Raw genomic sequence first — 15,622 nt, 5'->3', positions numbered from 1 at the left:
GCAATATGGAAACTGAAGTTGATTTTGTGTGCGGAGCTTCTCACTCAAATGTGAAAATCACTCCTGTGCAGAGGCTCAGCACAAAGGCCTCAAGGCTTAAGTGGGACCAAATAGGGCCCAGGCCCTCATGCTGGTGTTCTGTATAGAGCTGAAGTTCACTCCTTGAAAGAACATCAGTTCTTGCATAGTGATGTGTTACTGTTATGATGGGATGTGCCTCAGATGGTCAGTCTACCTGAAACAATGCCATATCAGATCCATTTTCTGACTGGCTCTTTCTGGCAGAAGGTGATTTCTTCTCGACAGGAAACCTAGCAGGCCAGCTTTCAGAACTTGTTTGAACAGGCTTCAAACAAGCATTTAAGTACTAGCCACAAGCCAATGGTAGTGTATCAACTGAGTTTGTAATTTTGAACCAGCCTTACTTTATGTGGAAACCAACTAATGCAAAGTATGACTGATTACCATTGGCTTTTGTGTATCTCTGAAAAACCACTGTCAGCAGGTGATGAGGAGGGTCTCTGTGTAAAAACACAGCTGCTGTTGGATCCTCTTTGGCTGTATGTGTTTCTGTATTTGGAGATCACTTTTGTCCTGTTTTGAACTCCGAGGCTGCTGGGGCTAATGCTTTGTGTACCTGTGGATACAAATAGTCGGTATATAACAGACATGGGCCTGATTAGGCTGATCAGACTTAAACTCCATGTACATAAATGGAAGAGGTTCTGATTTACACCAGCTTAACTGAAATGACAAGTGGCACCTATGTCTTCAGTTCTCCTTGGCTGACTTTTGAGGATGTCTTCCTAAAAAGTGCTCCCTTACAGAGGTAGAGTAACAACTCAGGGCAAGTCTACGTTGCAGCTGGGGGTTTAATTTCCAGCTCAGGTAGACATACCTGCACTAGCTTTGATGGAGCCAGTGTGCTAAAAATAGCAGTGTGGCCAAGGCTACATAGGTAGTGGCATTAGCTAGCCTGCCTGAGTACAACCCTGCCTGACCCGCCTGGGTACCTACCTGAGTGGCTAGCCCAAGCTGCCACCTGTGCTGAGATGGCCACACTGCTAATTTTAGTACACTAGCTTGAGCAGACCTAGCTCATGTATGTCTACTCAAGCCGGAGACTACATCTCCCAGTTGCAATGTATGTTTCCTCTTCATTCTTTCTGGAGAAGCAGCTTTTCCCCCTTCATATGCTGTAAGTGTGCTAACACTTCTGACTGTTCTTTCATGTTGATAACATCCAAGCAAGTAGATGAATCACAAGGTTTTATTGAATATTCCAAGATCTGTCCTTAGCACAGTTCCTCTTCCATCCATTTTCACTCTTCCATCCAGTCCCATATCTCTGGTTATAAGCCATGACCGTTTGCACCAGTAGCATGCATTTGGCTGATAATATTTCTCTTTTCAAGATGGTTTTTATGTAATTAATCGTAGACTGTGTCCCCATTTGTGCTTTGAACTCCTGCAATATAAGAGTAATTTTTAGCAACCAGAGCAGGAACAGAAACAAAAGAGAAGAACAGTGTATTCACTTATTTTTTCGTGGTGTCATTCTGGTTGTGTTTTGTTTTTGTTTTTGTTTTTTAAAGAAATATCTACATCTATAAATCTGGGCTAACCAAAATCTGCTGAAGCATGTGTGCCGAGCTATTATGAGAGCCAGGAAAAAAGGGACCTCATTTAGTTCTTTTGTACCTTCAACCCACTTGTAAACCTGTGTGTGTGAGAACTGTATTGACAGAACGTTTATTGTCAATTATATACATGCTGTACTGAGTTCAGTGCCCTGAAAACCTGATGCCCTTATATTTGTATGCCACTCTTCCAAAAGAAGTATTAACCTAAGAAACCGTATCCAAAATCGGCCACTGAGCTGATAACAAGTAATACCAGCTGTTGTCTGTGGGTTTTGTTTTGTTTTATGGGTTTTTTTGCTTTTTTTTTTTAGCTATACAGGACCTCTAAGAGCTAGATTGTGGCATTTTGCCACAGCCCCCAATAAAGTGTGTGCAGAGCTGCAGCTCCCCAAGGAGAACCCTGGATGTACTCCTGGGGGAATGCCCTCTCTCTGTCCAGGGAGAAGTGCAGTCTGTGACTTCCCTCTTGGGCATGCCGTATGTTCCCTCTCCCCATCACAGCAGCTTTCTAGGTGAGTTGTTCCTGTGGTCTCCAAGCAAACAGTGGCAATTCTGCCTAGCCCTTATGTGCCCTGTCCTGGGGGAGGAAAGGCTTCTTACTTCCTCTCTGTCCTACTGCCTGGTCATGGAAGTGCTTGTCATAGCCTAGTACCAAAATGTTGTTACTGGTTGTTTGCTCCTGCTTAGTCTGGTAAGGGCTGGTCTGCGATTCTTACCTGAGTAAGTCCTGCCCGAATACGAACTGCAGGATTGGCCCCTAATTCAGTATTTGTGTGCCAAATTCTACTTCAATATGTGGGTGCAGGACTCCCAGGGACTTCATTGTGAGCCTGGTGTGCACCCAAGGACAGGATTGGGCCCCTACACATCCCAGTGATGGTGACACAGGCACAGGAACAGCATCAGCGCTCCTGGCTCATCAGCATTGAGGCTGAAATGTACAAAGCCCTTGACATCCTAATCACTGGAATAGGAGTATGTATGCACTGCAGTGGTCTGGCTGCTGTGACTCTGAGAGCTGGATTGGGTTGCTCAGGAGAGCACCCACACATAAGCAGTCATGAACAAATGACACCGCATCTGTGCACAAGCTACACACCTTTAACCATGATTTGTGCAAGTATGCTCTGAGTGTCAGAGCTACACAGTCTCCAGAAATGAAGCCACTCTTGCCCAGTGTGAGTTTTGGTGTAGGGGGTGAACAAATTGTGCATTCAAAGGGCCAGATTTACAACTAAGGATCTGGCCCACACTACCTGATTGTTAAAAAGGGTGTTCATATAATTTAATTCATACAGTATCAATAAGCACGGAGGATACTTTCTCCTTCCAGTTGCCTATTGAGACAGGGTCTTGGCCTTTCCTGTGACAGAAGGGAACTCTTTAAGAAGAGTTATTTTTGTTTAGACTGGTTTTCTATGCTGGAATAAGAATATCTTCACCTAGGTCTAGCAAATGTGTTTAGTATCGTTAAAGGGGATAATTTAGGGCCCAGCATGCCAGAAGGTGAATTTACAGAGTCAGTGTTGAAATGTTTGGCAACAAAAGCCTGTTAACTTAATGTTGGTCAGTTGAGTGTATGAACTGAATCAGTAAAGAGGAATGAGAAATTATGGTCAGTAGAGCAAAAAACCTCATGTCAGAGGGAAGAAAAATGTTGCAAGAGATGATAGAGAGGAGGATACTATTTGCATGGATACCAGAGTGAAGCGAAGAGAAATAGAAGATACTTTTCTCAAAGGGTACGTCTATACTGCATTTGAAAACCCACGACCGCGAGTCTCGGAGCCCAGGTCTACAGCTATGGCACTAAAAGCAGCTTGTGTAGACCTTCAGGCATGGGCCGGAACTTGGGCTCTGAAGCCAGGGGTGATTTTCAGAGCCTGAGTCCGAATGTCTGCGCAGCTGTTTTTAGTGCCATAGTCTGAATCTGAAGGGCCAGGCTCTGAGACCATAGGTGCTGGAATGATTTTTATAGTGGGGCTGCTGAAAGTCATTGAATAGAACTGTAAACGCTGTATATGATGGAAACCACTTCAAGCCAAGGATGGTGTGAATCCCCAGCACCCCTAGTTCCAGCATCTATGTCCAAGACTCACTGCCGTGGGTCTTAAAACGCAGTGTAGCCGTACCCAAAGAGGCTTAATAACTAACGGGTCTGTCGTCTATCAGGAACATGGGAGCAAGAGGCATACTTAGATGTTCAGGGGCGGAGGGGAGGGAGAACAGTTATTTAAGGTGACTAAATGTTGTTCATGTGACTACATTTTCTTTATACATCATCTTACCCTATAAAATAAAGAGGAAAACAATCTTGGGTCACTAGATTAAAACTAGCGACCTAGAGGTGAAAGTTTTAACATCCAGTTACGTAGCCTCCCCGAGTTACCCAGTTTTCTTTGAACTGTAGGTTGTTCCTGAGTATTGCATTTTAGCAACAGCTTTGGAAAACCACCCTCTGTTAAATATTTATTGTAAAAATATTTTAATATATCTTCAAAATGTAATGCTCAAGCTGCTTCCGAGTCCCATTTATTTTTTTAATTACATTTCTGATTTACATTGGAATTGGCACAAGGCAACTGATATGAACTGAGATTATGTTAAATCAAATTTGTTGCTGGTGAGAACAACCACCTCCCCTTCTGCAGAGAAACCTCACAATAGAAGTTATTCAGACTTCATTGGTAATGTTTTTCCAGAATCTGTGGCAGTTATTAATCTCATTGTCACAGCAAATTAAATGTGGGGTTGCTAAGAGTGTTTTCTGTCTTTTGAAGATTTTCTTCATTTTTTTTTTTTCCCCCAACAGAACAACTCACAAAAATGCAATTTACCAACTTCAACTGGCTTCAAAATGTAAGGAGATGCAGGACTACATTTGGTCTTCATCTATCAAGAAGAAAAGGTAGGTGTTTGGTTTGCTCTCTGCTATGTTTGGTTTAAATAGAAGATGAAGCGTCTGCTCATCTTTTGCACATAATTCTCATTGACATGAATGCAAAACCATAAAACCGCAAACTGAAAATGTGCAACTAGTGTTTGGCTGTTTTAGCATCCACTGGATTTATTCTTGGTCTAAATGAAAAAAACCAAAAATTAGTAAGACAAGAAGATTTCTCATTCACAGCTAAAAACGAGAGGGAGACTTCTTCAATCTAGGGCTGCTTTTTTTTTTTTTTTTTAAATCTGCTTGACGGAATCTGAGAAGCAGATCTTCCTTTGGGGTTTTCTTTCCTGATTAGTTCACATTCTCACAAACCAATACACAATCACAACAAGTGGATTCTCTTCAGAAAAGGTCTAGAAATGAGCTACTATAAAAACTGAATTACCTATAGTGACTGTAGTATTGCCCATAGGAGACTAGTTGTTCCGTTGTATAGACAGACACCAGCATCTCCTCCTCATTACAGCTTTCATCATTGGCTGCCACTGGTGAAACTGCACCAGTGCAGAGAAAAATCTTTTATATATTTTCCTAGTGTAGACACTGTGGACTCTGGAGTATAGACTCTGACATCAACCTGGCTCAGGTTCCTCCTGGCCCCTCTGCCCCTCTTTGTGCAGAAAATGAAGTATCCCATTAATTTTGCATATGCCATCTCTCCACCCCTCTCCCATTCCGCATACTATTACATACTAAGAAAGCATATGCTTAAATATCTGCAAGGTCATGGTCGTGGCCTTTTATTTGTTCACGGAGGGCAAATGATATGAAAATATGCTAATAAGTTGGGGCTCTGGTAAACATGTCCTGTTTCATTGCACTTAAATGTTTATTTCGAGACCATGTATGCTACACTGTGTATGTTTAAAGACCTGATCCAAAGCCTAATGAAGTCAAACCTCAGTGGGTCTTTGGATTGGGCCCTAAATGATTGCATTTTCTTTTTCCATTTGCAAATAGGTAGTAATTAGAAGTCTGGCAAACCTGACCAGAAAGTTAACGTTACACAGTAAACAACTTCTGTTCCTTTCTCAAGCAAACAAAAGGAAAGATGCAATTTTCAGAAACGTTTGCATATAAAAACTGTGGCACTCTAATTATCCTTTGTGATTCCAAAAATAATCCTTTTCACTAAAAACACTGGGTACAGGTTTTCTTTGGAGATATAAGTCCTGTGAAATTAGTAGTCACGTTACAAACACACAAACAAACCAAAAAACCACAAACCATAAATCAGATTTGTTTTTAGGGAATAAATATACACAACTCCGTTAGGTTCTAGGTACATAAAAAAAGCACAAATGGAATCTGTCCTAGCAAAGATCCATAACAGGAGAAATTTTCTTCTTTCTTTTGATAAAATGTTCTGCTGTAGTTCATCTGTGAACTAACTTAAATCTCTTTTTTTAAAAGGTTCCTTACCGTATGCAAAAACCTCTGGTTCCGTATGCTCTGGTAGTGTTGATTCTGTGGTGTATTCAATACAGATTTGATATTTTTACTTAAGATTTTTACAAACAAACTTTCATGTTTAAATATTGATAGTCTTGGATAATAAAATTAATCTTGGAAGAATCTATGAAGTAAATAAATGAATAAAAGGAGAATTGCAAGGCTACTTCTTGGTTTGCAACAGCTACGTCTGAAAACATCATTGAAGTTTAAAGCATTTGAATACAAGAAAAAGAGGCTTTCAGGCATAATACAGGCAGAGATTTATATATTAATTTGGACTGCTGAGTTGAGATCACTTTGGTCCAATGAACCTAAAATATTCAACTTCTAAACTTGTAGGTGTATTGAAAAATTCTGAAAATAGAAGTTCAATAATGTATCAAAGAGATAAAAGAAGATGGTTTAATAGGCCACAATAATAGTATTACAAAGAGGTAAAATGGGTCATGGAAACTCAAAGGGATTTATTTGTTTATATGCACTATAAAAAATTATTAATACCTATATCATTTGAATGTTTGAGAAATTGAGTTTATAGCTGTAACTAAATACATATTATATATATCCTAGCCTCTGATACTTTTTTTTAAAGGTATTCTGAAGATTATTATCTTCAGATAGTGACAAAAATACAGAACTGCACATGGAAAAGAAGACCAGAAGAATATACAAAATTTAGGTAATTTAATTTTATTAATTTTAAAAAGCAATCTGTTGAGGGCTCGCTTTATAAATGTGTGGTGCAGATCTTCCCCAGGAAATTGATACCAAATAAACCAGTGCCTCTTGTACGTAGTACATGGTTGTAAGATTCTGTTATCTCTCTGGAGCTTGGACTGTCTTTGTGCTCAGTGCAATACATTACACAGAAATATTCTAAGAGCTAAACGCATCTAGTTTCTCCAATTTTCTCTACATTTTGGGAGTGAACAATTGGATAATTTACTAGAATTAGCCAAATAAAGAATTCCCAGCTCCAGAAAGAAAATTGACAATTTTAAATGAAAATCGGTCGCATAGTGATATCTATTTGGACATCTCTAATGTGCCTGCCACTCTGGTATCTGAGAGGCTTTGTAAATGTGCAATACATTTCTTAATTCAAGGTTCTAAACTATTATTTATAGTTTCTCTTGTAGAAATGCTTGGAGGGCCCCCATCAGGATTGATGCTAGATTAGGGTTCCCATTGTAGCCAGAGTCCAAGTAAACCCATGCCTAAATCCATCCCTGTTCAAGACTGCATATAAGTAAGCATGTGCTCAAGTGTTCTCCTGAATCAGGGCCAGTGAGTAACAATCCCTGCCCCAAAGATCTTACAGTTAGAAATGCACAACTTCAGGTTCAGTGAAGCACAACTTCATTCTGCTAATACTGATTTTTCAAGAAGGAAAAACTCTTCAATCGCATTATTCTACAATGATGTGGCAAGATGATTAAAAATGTGACCTCCCTTACAGCTGTTTAGAATTAGGTAGCTCTGGGATTTTAATATCCAGTTTGACTAAAGTCAATTGCATCATGCTAAGGAAAAATTGTTGGGTGTGTGGGGTGGAAACATCCTTTTGTGGAGAATTTGAAATGGTATGCTCCCATAGCTGGTCGTGAAGCATTGGTTAACTAACCAACACTGTTCCTGTAGCTGAGCCAATACAATGTACGGTGCTAAGGCCCTGACCAAAGACCGCTGAAGTCCAGTGAGAGTCTTTGCATTGATTCTAGTTGGGTTTGAATCAGGCCCCTCAGGCACAAAGATGTTAGAGCATAATAAGGAGCTATGTAAGTTCACGTCTCTAGGCAAAATCAGCCATGCTAATTTCAGACCCTTTCAGTCATAACTCAGGGTGGGCAGGAATAATATGCCTGCAGAACAGGCTGGAGGGGAGGCTGTGGTTATCTGCTGTTTCCCCAGCCACAGTCAAGGCTGCTGTGCTCTGATGCTTTTCTCTTATGGCCTACTACCTAGAGAGCCGCTTCAGAGCGGCCCAATTGCCACTCTACAAACTATTTCTGCCCTGCCAGTGAGGCAGATGTATCCCAGAGCAACCTCTCCCTGTTCCAGGCTTGTCTCCACCAGAACCTCCCGTTCCACTCCTGTTCTAGCCCTTAAATGGAATAAGTTCCAGAAGAATCTAGCATGGTACCTTCTATCCTGTCATTTTGTTACAGCATAAGAGGAGTCTATGAGCATCCTCACTGTTGCTCTAGCCGTCTTTTTTTTTTTTTTTTTTTCTCCTGACCAGAAGTATGTACAATGAGCAGCAAAGGCTCACAAGTTTTGTCAGCTTGCAAAGATCAGGGCAGAAGTATGCAGAGGTGCAAACTCTGGGATGCACTAGCCTTCTAGGAAACTTAAGGTAATTATATGGCCTTCTACCCTAGGGCTAGGTTAGGGTAGGCTTACTGAAATTTGGGCCCATTGACTTTTACTGTAACAGTTGTATTAATTCCTAAAAGCTTAGGAAATAAGTTCCCTTCCCCCATCTAATGTATATATAATGTGATCACTGACCTATAAGTTAACTTGTTTTGGTGGCTGGATGATTATCATGCGTGGGGTGTATGTGTTCAAGTAACTCTCTCTTTATCTCAATCTCTTCTCCTTTCTGTTCTTTTCAAGAAGCCGGATATTAAAATTTTATAGATATCCTGCTCTTCCAGCACTTCAGAATCTTGCAGAAGTTCTGATCCCTTAGCACATCAGAGGAAATATGCTTTCCTTTAAGATTCAGTACATTGCTTCCTAACTAAATGTGTGCACCTTAAAAACCCACCACACAATTTTTGGTATATTTATCAATCACTGAGCAAGAGACCTGGAACTAGAATAGCAGCTTAGAAATGATGATGTACTGGCAGAGTTGTGTGGGGAACAGAGCTCTAAGAGATTATTGAAATGTTTTTTGAGCCAGGAAGGGGAGGAATAGCACCACATTGTGTAATGTTGGATAGGAAAGGAGTTGCACTCTGGTATTTAGACTTTTCACAGAATTTGGGGACAGTGGAAATTTTTCATGCTGAAGCATATGAAAAGTCAAAGTTCTGCTTTTTGCTTATAAATTCACATTTGTCTATTTCTACGTCTAAATTAATATTTCTGTTTGTCCACGTGTTCCTGCTTTATAGGCTACTGGCCCAATGCACTGAGCACAGGGCTGGGAGCAAGGAACTACTGAGTTCTGCTTCTATCAGAATAGTACATGTCACTTGTGTCGTATGTTACAAATACTGCTCCGTTCTGCCTCCCTATGAGCTAGGTAAATAGAGTCACACCCATTTCACAGATGATGAAACTCAGTTTAGAGAGGTATGTGACATGAATCAGGTCATGCAGCTACTTACTGTCAGGAGGAGGATTAACATTGCCATTCACGTGCCTAATCCACTGGAGTCCTTTAATGGCCAGACCACAGTATCCACAGGCAAACTACTGAACTTCTCTGTGTCTGTGTTTGCCCATCTGTAAAATGGAAATAGTGCTTACCAACCTCACAGGCATGTTTAGTATTGTACAGGATCACTTCACTTCCCTGCAGCTTTGAAGAATAGAATAGATAAAATAAAATACATTTTTATAAGAGATGTAAATCTTTATGCTTCCAGGCATAAACTACTCTTGAGTTAATGAGATTTGAAAAAAGCTTCCCCCATGCATAGCTTATTCCATAACTGAGCTCTGAGCTTTGTTGCACCTTCCTCTGAAGCATCTAGTACTGGCGGCTGTCAGAGACTGGTACTAGAGTAGATAAATCACTGCTCGGTTCCAGTACGACAATTCCTCTGTTGCTAGAAAACAGCCCTGCCTAATGTTGAGCAAGCATCTCTCCTAGTATCATAGCTCTACTGCCTTCCACAGATGACTCCAGCCTAGTGGACCCAAAGACAAACAAGGGGGCGGGGCAGTGAATTAGTACAAGGAACAGGTATGGATCGAAGGGAGAAATATTTACTTAAGTGGTTGGCCAAAAGGTAACAGCTGGCAATTCTATGCTGCAGATCTGAACACAGGGTATAAGCTGGCTATAGTTTTCTTGCTACTACTCTTGTTTTTCCCCCCTGTCCGAATGCTCTCCTTCAGCATTGTCCCAGTGAGTGCTCGTACTGTATAGAGCTCAGTGGTGACTTTTACCTGCAGCTTTGTGTGGGACTTGTCCTCGTTCTCAACCAGTGGTCAGTGTTCCGACAGCTGTGTGATGAATTGTCCTTCCCTCACATCTCTCAAAGTCAATGACTGCCACTAAACAAATCCACACACACACACACACCCCTACCTACCTACCTACCTTTGTATGATGAATTTTTGCCCAGGCCTCATAGGTAAATAAAAGTGTTGTGTTCTTTCTCTCCACTTCAGGGTGTCTGTCTACACTGTGCTAAAAACACTTCCACCAAGTTCAAACTGTCCACTGGAGTGCACGGCACACCTGGCACTTGTCTTCTGGTTATTGCCTTTGTGCATCCAATGGGGGGCATATTGTGTCACATGCTTGGGTATATCATCCATCCCCACAGCTGTTCCTACTTCTTATTCTGTCTTCCAGCTCGCTATGGCAGAGAGATACCAACAGCTGTAGTATCTTGTGATATAGTTTTACCACAGCTGAATGGAATGCAGATGACAAGTGACTGAGGAAATAAGGAAAAGTGTGTCTAAACTTCTACGGTTTCCAATACTTGGTACTACATGAATTTTGATCAGAAATATTTTCCTATGAGACCATTCATCTCAAAATTCAGCCTTATTCCCCTTGTTCTTTAGCATCAATTAAAACATAAGCATGGCAACTCCACTAGCCTAACTCTTAACCTCTCCGCTTTAAAGACCACCTGAATTCTTCCTGCTTTTACAGATTTACATCAATCTATGCTTGTTCTAACCAAACCAAGACTTCACTCTTCTTGGATATTACAGTGAAACAGCAAACATTAAAAAGATGGGTGAAAGAGCCTTGCTTTTTCCCAGAAGGCTCATTCCTAAAGCTTTGGAAACTACTGTAGGGTGGATTGCTTTTGCCCCACAGGCTTCTCTATCTAGAGTTTTTAGTCTCAGGTTCCCTAGGTAACCTGAATATTAACTACTACATTAACATTCTTCAAAGATTTTTCATGTAAGAGGTATATTGTTAGTACAACAAGCTACAGAACCCAGCTGGGTACCTCCACAGCTATAATTGTTTTTCATACCTACACATTTCTTTTGAGCAAGATGCAGCTTCACAATTTCTTTGCTTTAGTGATTTTAGGCTTTATTCATTTGTGCCAATGGAATTCAAGTTGCAGACCTTTATCCTTCATCAGCAATCAGGCCTTAGCACTGCAGATGCAGCCTATAGGTTAATTGGCCTAATATACCCCTTTAGGCCTTGGTGGTGTGGACACCCAGTCACACACCCTCCCCTTAAAGACTACATCCCTCAGAGGTATGGATGCCTTCTCCTCTGGAGCTGGCTCCACAGGTCATCCTGCTCTAGGTCACCTACCATAAGAAATAGTTTACCCCTCTCTTCCATGTTGTTTCTGAGTTTCTCCTTCTGAAATTGCATGTCTCTATGGCTACTTGTAATGCTTGCTCTGTTGCTAACAACTTTTCATGTAGCTTTTGCCTTGCAGACTCTCCCAATATCTTTTTTCCCCAGAGTCTGAGTGCTAACTGCACGCTGGTTCGTCTCCATATTGGTCGCTGTACCCTTCAGCTTTGCCACTGAGACACTTTTCCTTCCATGGAGTTCTCATATGTCTTCTCCCTCACAGCCACTTCGGCCTTCTCCATCATTTTTGTGCACCCACTCTGGGCCTCTGGCCCTCCCTTCCATATCTTTCCCTACATGTGGCCCTTTTCCTGGCAACTTACTTTCTTTCTTGTTCCTCATCAGGAACCTGTCCTTCCCTGAGCTACAGTTCTGTTTGTGAGGGCACTGCCTCCTCACATCCTGCTTTCTCCACAGAAAGATAATCTGCATCCAGGTAGGTTGTAGATAACTGCAACCATCATTTTGTTGGGGGTCAGCAGCTAGCAACAATTCACAGATAACTTAAGAAAAATCAGACTTTTAAAAGTCAATGTATCAGCTGGTCTTTCAATTTAAAATTACAAAATAATTATTTTAAAAGCAGCAAAATATTTAATTGTGTTCATAATTTCCCATAGAGAATACAGTTAATTATATTGATCCAACGGTCCAACTCTAGATAAGTGTCTCAAATTTCCAATTATAAACTGTTTTCAAAAAACCAAATCACCCTGTTGCAGAGAGGCCAATAAAGCCCCTTTCACTGCTTAGACCATGAACATAGGGCTAAGTCAGGCTTAAGCAGCGCACAAGGTCTTGTAGAGATTCTCTACACTAGGATTAATAACTCCTTTTTAGACAATATCAGACTATTTTGTAACCATACTATCTGCTCTGAGTAAGGGTAGTGGTGCTCTAAGAGCACACCAGAGAACTGTTCACCTAATTCTTCTTTGAGTGATGGTCCCTATAGTATTCCATTGAAGGATGACGCATGTGCACCATGCGTCCAGAGCTGGAGAACTTGAAAGTAGTGTCCGTTGATTCATGAATGCGCCCTTGTCTCGCCTCATGGTTTCGTCCGAGGCGATAAAGGGTGGAGCAGACCGACCACGTCTCCAGTTCCTTTTCACTCTGACCTGGATCATGCAGGAACTACTAGTGTTCTCTTGCGTGTGGTGCACCTTTTAAAAAGAGTGTAATTGTGTGCAGTTTTTTTTTATAGTATTTAGCTGTTTTACTGTTTTTACATAGTTTTTTACTCATTTTAGTAATTATTTAGAGTTGATTTGGGACTTTTGGGGGAATCTGTTTACTTATAAACGCCCCCCTCTCATACGCATGCACGGGGTACGGGACTATGCTGAAGACCCCAGGCTTTAAAATCTGCACTTCCTGCCCAAGTTCCTTCTCAGTCAGCAACAAACATCAATGCTGCCTCTACTGCTTGGGAGATGCCCATGTTGTGTCCAGGTGCAGCATCCGCTAGTCCTTCAGTCTGACATTCCAAGGCTATCACTGCTGACCACAGGCTGACAATCTGGAAGTGTGAGGTGAAAGTGTTTAGAGATAAAGGCCCAGACCCTCGGTGGGAATTAGGCTCCGAAGTATCTTTTGAAGTTCTGGGCCAAAATGATTCCCCAGTATCATGAACATGATGCATTGTGAGGTGTATCAGATCCCAGAATAAGACAAAGGGCAGCAGGATCAATGGCAGATTTCAGAGTTCTGATGGTGCTGTTCACAACTTTACTGCTTTTCAAAATAATATTGCTTAGCATTTACACATGCCCCTTGAAGAAATAAACTGAGTTTTATGAGTTGGACAATCAAGAGACCATCCTTCTACAAGGCATTTAAATGGAGGCTGCCCTATTGATTAGATGTTTTGTTGGCTTATCTCTCTCTCACACACACACACACCCACCAAACACGGAAGATATCTATCTTATTTATTTAACATCTGCTAAATCTTGCACAGCAGAACTGTGCTGAGTGGTGGAAGACATTAATCATTCATTAACTAGCTCAACCATCTAGCTGTTCTCATAGCTGAGCTACGTAACCAGGTGTCTCCTTTCACTGTTCCCACATCCTCTCTCTCCATCCCTTCTGATTGTTACACCCACCTCTTACATTTTTGCTGAAATCTGATTAACTCTTCAGGGCAGAGACTAACTCTTATTATATGTTTGTACAGCACCTTGCACAGTGGGGCCATGGTCTCTGATGAGGCCGCAGTGCTTCTGTAGTACTAATTTATAACAATAATAAGCGTGATTGTGGCCTATTTTCCTGAAAGGTGGAGGGAGTGGAAAAACAAGGAAAGAGAAGGGCTTCCTGGGTTTGCCACAAACCGTAAAATCGTTGTTGACAAAGCTGAGCTGTTTTCCCCTGACTTGTTTTGTAACCAGTACAAAAGTCATTCTGAAAGGTTCACACAGCTTTATTGGTAACTAAATTAACTAAAAACAGACTTTATTTTCTAGTTCTCTGCCACCTCCTTATCGTTCATTAGCTACACTGGTCTTTTGCAGGTTAGAACTAGCTTCCTGCTGTGATGCTGTTCACAACTTTATTGCTTCTCAAAACAATACTGCGCTGGGAAGTAACATGAGTTATGAGGTGGACAATAAAAAGACTCTCCTCATCACAGAGGACATTTTTAGGATGCTGCCTGAGGTAAGAACAGTTTCTTTCTTTCAGAACTAGAGCTGTTTTATTTGGCTCTTCAGAGGATGGACCCACCACACACACTCCCACACTCTCTCCTTATTTCTTGATAACTTTCTTGTGCAAAGGAGAGGGGCTGGCTGGAACTCCCATTAGGATATGTCTACACTGAACCAGGAAGAGAGCCTCACAGCTCAGGTCCACAGGTTTGTACTAGCAGGGCTTGCACCAATGCATTTAAAAATAGCTGTGTAGGGGTTGCAGCTTGGGCTGGAGTGTGGGCTCTCAAGCCCACTCAGCCCCCACAGACTTCACAGCCCAAGCCACAGTGTCTATGCAGCTATTTTTAGCACGCTTGCACAAGTCCTGGTAGTGGACCTGGCCTGGGAGGCTCGCTGCCAGATGCAGTGTAGACGTACCGTTAGTATCTATGAACTCCACTGGTAGCTCAGCCCACAGGGGTTACTGCAGAACACTGCAAATTGCAACCTCTCTCAGCAGCCAGATGTGCCTCGGCAGTACTTCTAGTCCAGGGGCAACAGATCAGGTCTATGGACTGAAGGCCATTGTGTAAATTAACATTGCTCTTCTCACACCTAGTTTCAGGTGATTATGAAAAGTTTCAGTCTTCAATAGATGGTTTGTATTCTTTTATTCCATGCTAATCCCGGTTACTGTGTGACAGATCTCAGGAACTGAACCAGACCTCTCTAGAACTGAAAACATGACTGTTACAGGTTGAGCTAAAGAGACTGTTAGAGACACTCATCCTCTGTGGATGGAGCACAGAAAGGAACATTGCCCATTGGATCACATGTGCCTCTCCCTTCCTGAGTGTATCTGACAAATGGTTCCTCTTGACACCTCTTCACCTTCTTCTTATGTATGCTCAAGTACTATGGACCTGATCCTCCTCTCGCACCGATGTAAATCGGGAGTAATTCCATTAAAGTAGATAGTTACAGTGGTGTAAAACTAGGGTAAGTGAGAGGATAATCAAGCCTTGTACATATCCGCAGATATCAGAGAGATACATGCACTGGCTATCCCAGCCAGACTAGTTTAGCCTCGGGTCTGTCTCCTGCAAATACAATGTGTTTCTGCAGTGAAACTGAGTGACAAAAAACAAATTCTTTCTCCAACATCAAAGAGGTGCCTTTGTTCTCCAGACAAAGCCCTTTTATTGTGTTGTCTTGAGAGAAATTTCTGTAGGGACTGGCATTTTACCAGCTTTCACACACTTCCTTGCTTTCCTGTATGGCACCCTCTCCTGTTTCTCTCCTTCTCCCTCCCAGCACACATAGCCAGTTTGAGAAAAGGGGAAGGATAACATTAGGCACCTGAGTTTCCCCCTGGCACTAGCAGTTCCTGGAGGTCTCCCTAGATACATGG

At 41.7% G+C, this 15,622-nt stretch overlaps 1 protein-coding gene and 1 long non-coding RNA gene across 3 annotated transcripts in view; one reads left to right on the top strand and one right to left on the bottom strand.

Moving 5' to 3' along the window:
• LOC311516694 overlaps positions 1-15,622 on the bottom strand; it is a 41,323-nt gene that overhangs the window by 2,270 nt on the left and 23,431 nt on the right. For both annotated transcript variants that reach the window (XR_014710485.1, XR_014710486.1), the window contains exons 3-4: positions 9,390-9,507; positions 466-1,468 (exon numbers count right to left, since the gene is read on the bottom strand). This is a non-coding gene — a long non-coding RNA (uncharacterized lncRNA). The remainder of the gene's footprint in view (positions 1-465; positions 1,469-9,389; positions 9,508-15,622) is intronic.
• The window catches only part of ST8SIA6 (ST8 alpha-N-acetyl-neuraminide alpha-2,8-sialyltransferase 6), a 41,591-nt gene that overhangs the window by 10,752 nt on the left and 15,217 nt on the right, over positions 1-15,622 (top strand). The window contains exons 3-5 of the mRNA XM_084621028.1: positions 4,456-4,551; positions 6,641-6,727; positions 14,095-14,239. Of these exons, the coding sequence (XP_084477154.1) occupies positions 4,456-4,551; positions 6,641-6,727; positions 14,095-14,239 (328 nt within the window). The remainder of the gene's footprint in view (positions 1-4,455; positions 4,552-6,640; positions 6,728-14,094; positions 14,240-15,622) is intronic.

The sequence above is a fragment of the Lepidochelys olivacea genome (genome assembly GCF_965140295.1).
Source record: "Lepidochelys olivacea isolate rLepOli2 genome assembly, chromosome: 2".
Lineage (NCBI taxonomy): Eukaryota > Metazoa > Chordata > Testudines > Cheloniidae > Lepidochelys > Lepidochelys olivacea.
This window is presented reverse-complemented; position numbering and strand designations above follow the sequence as displayed.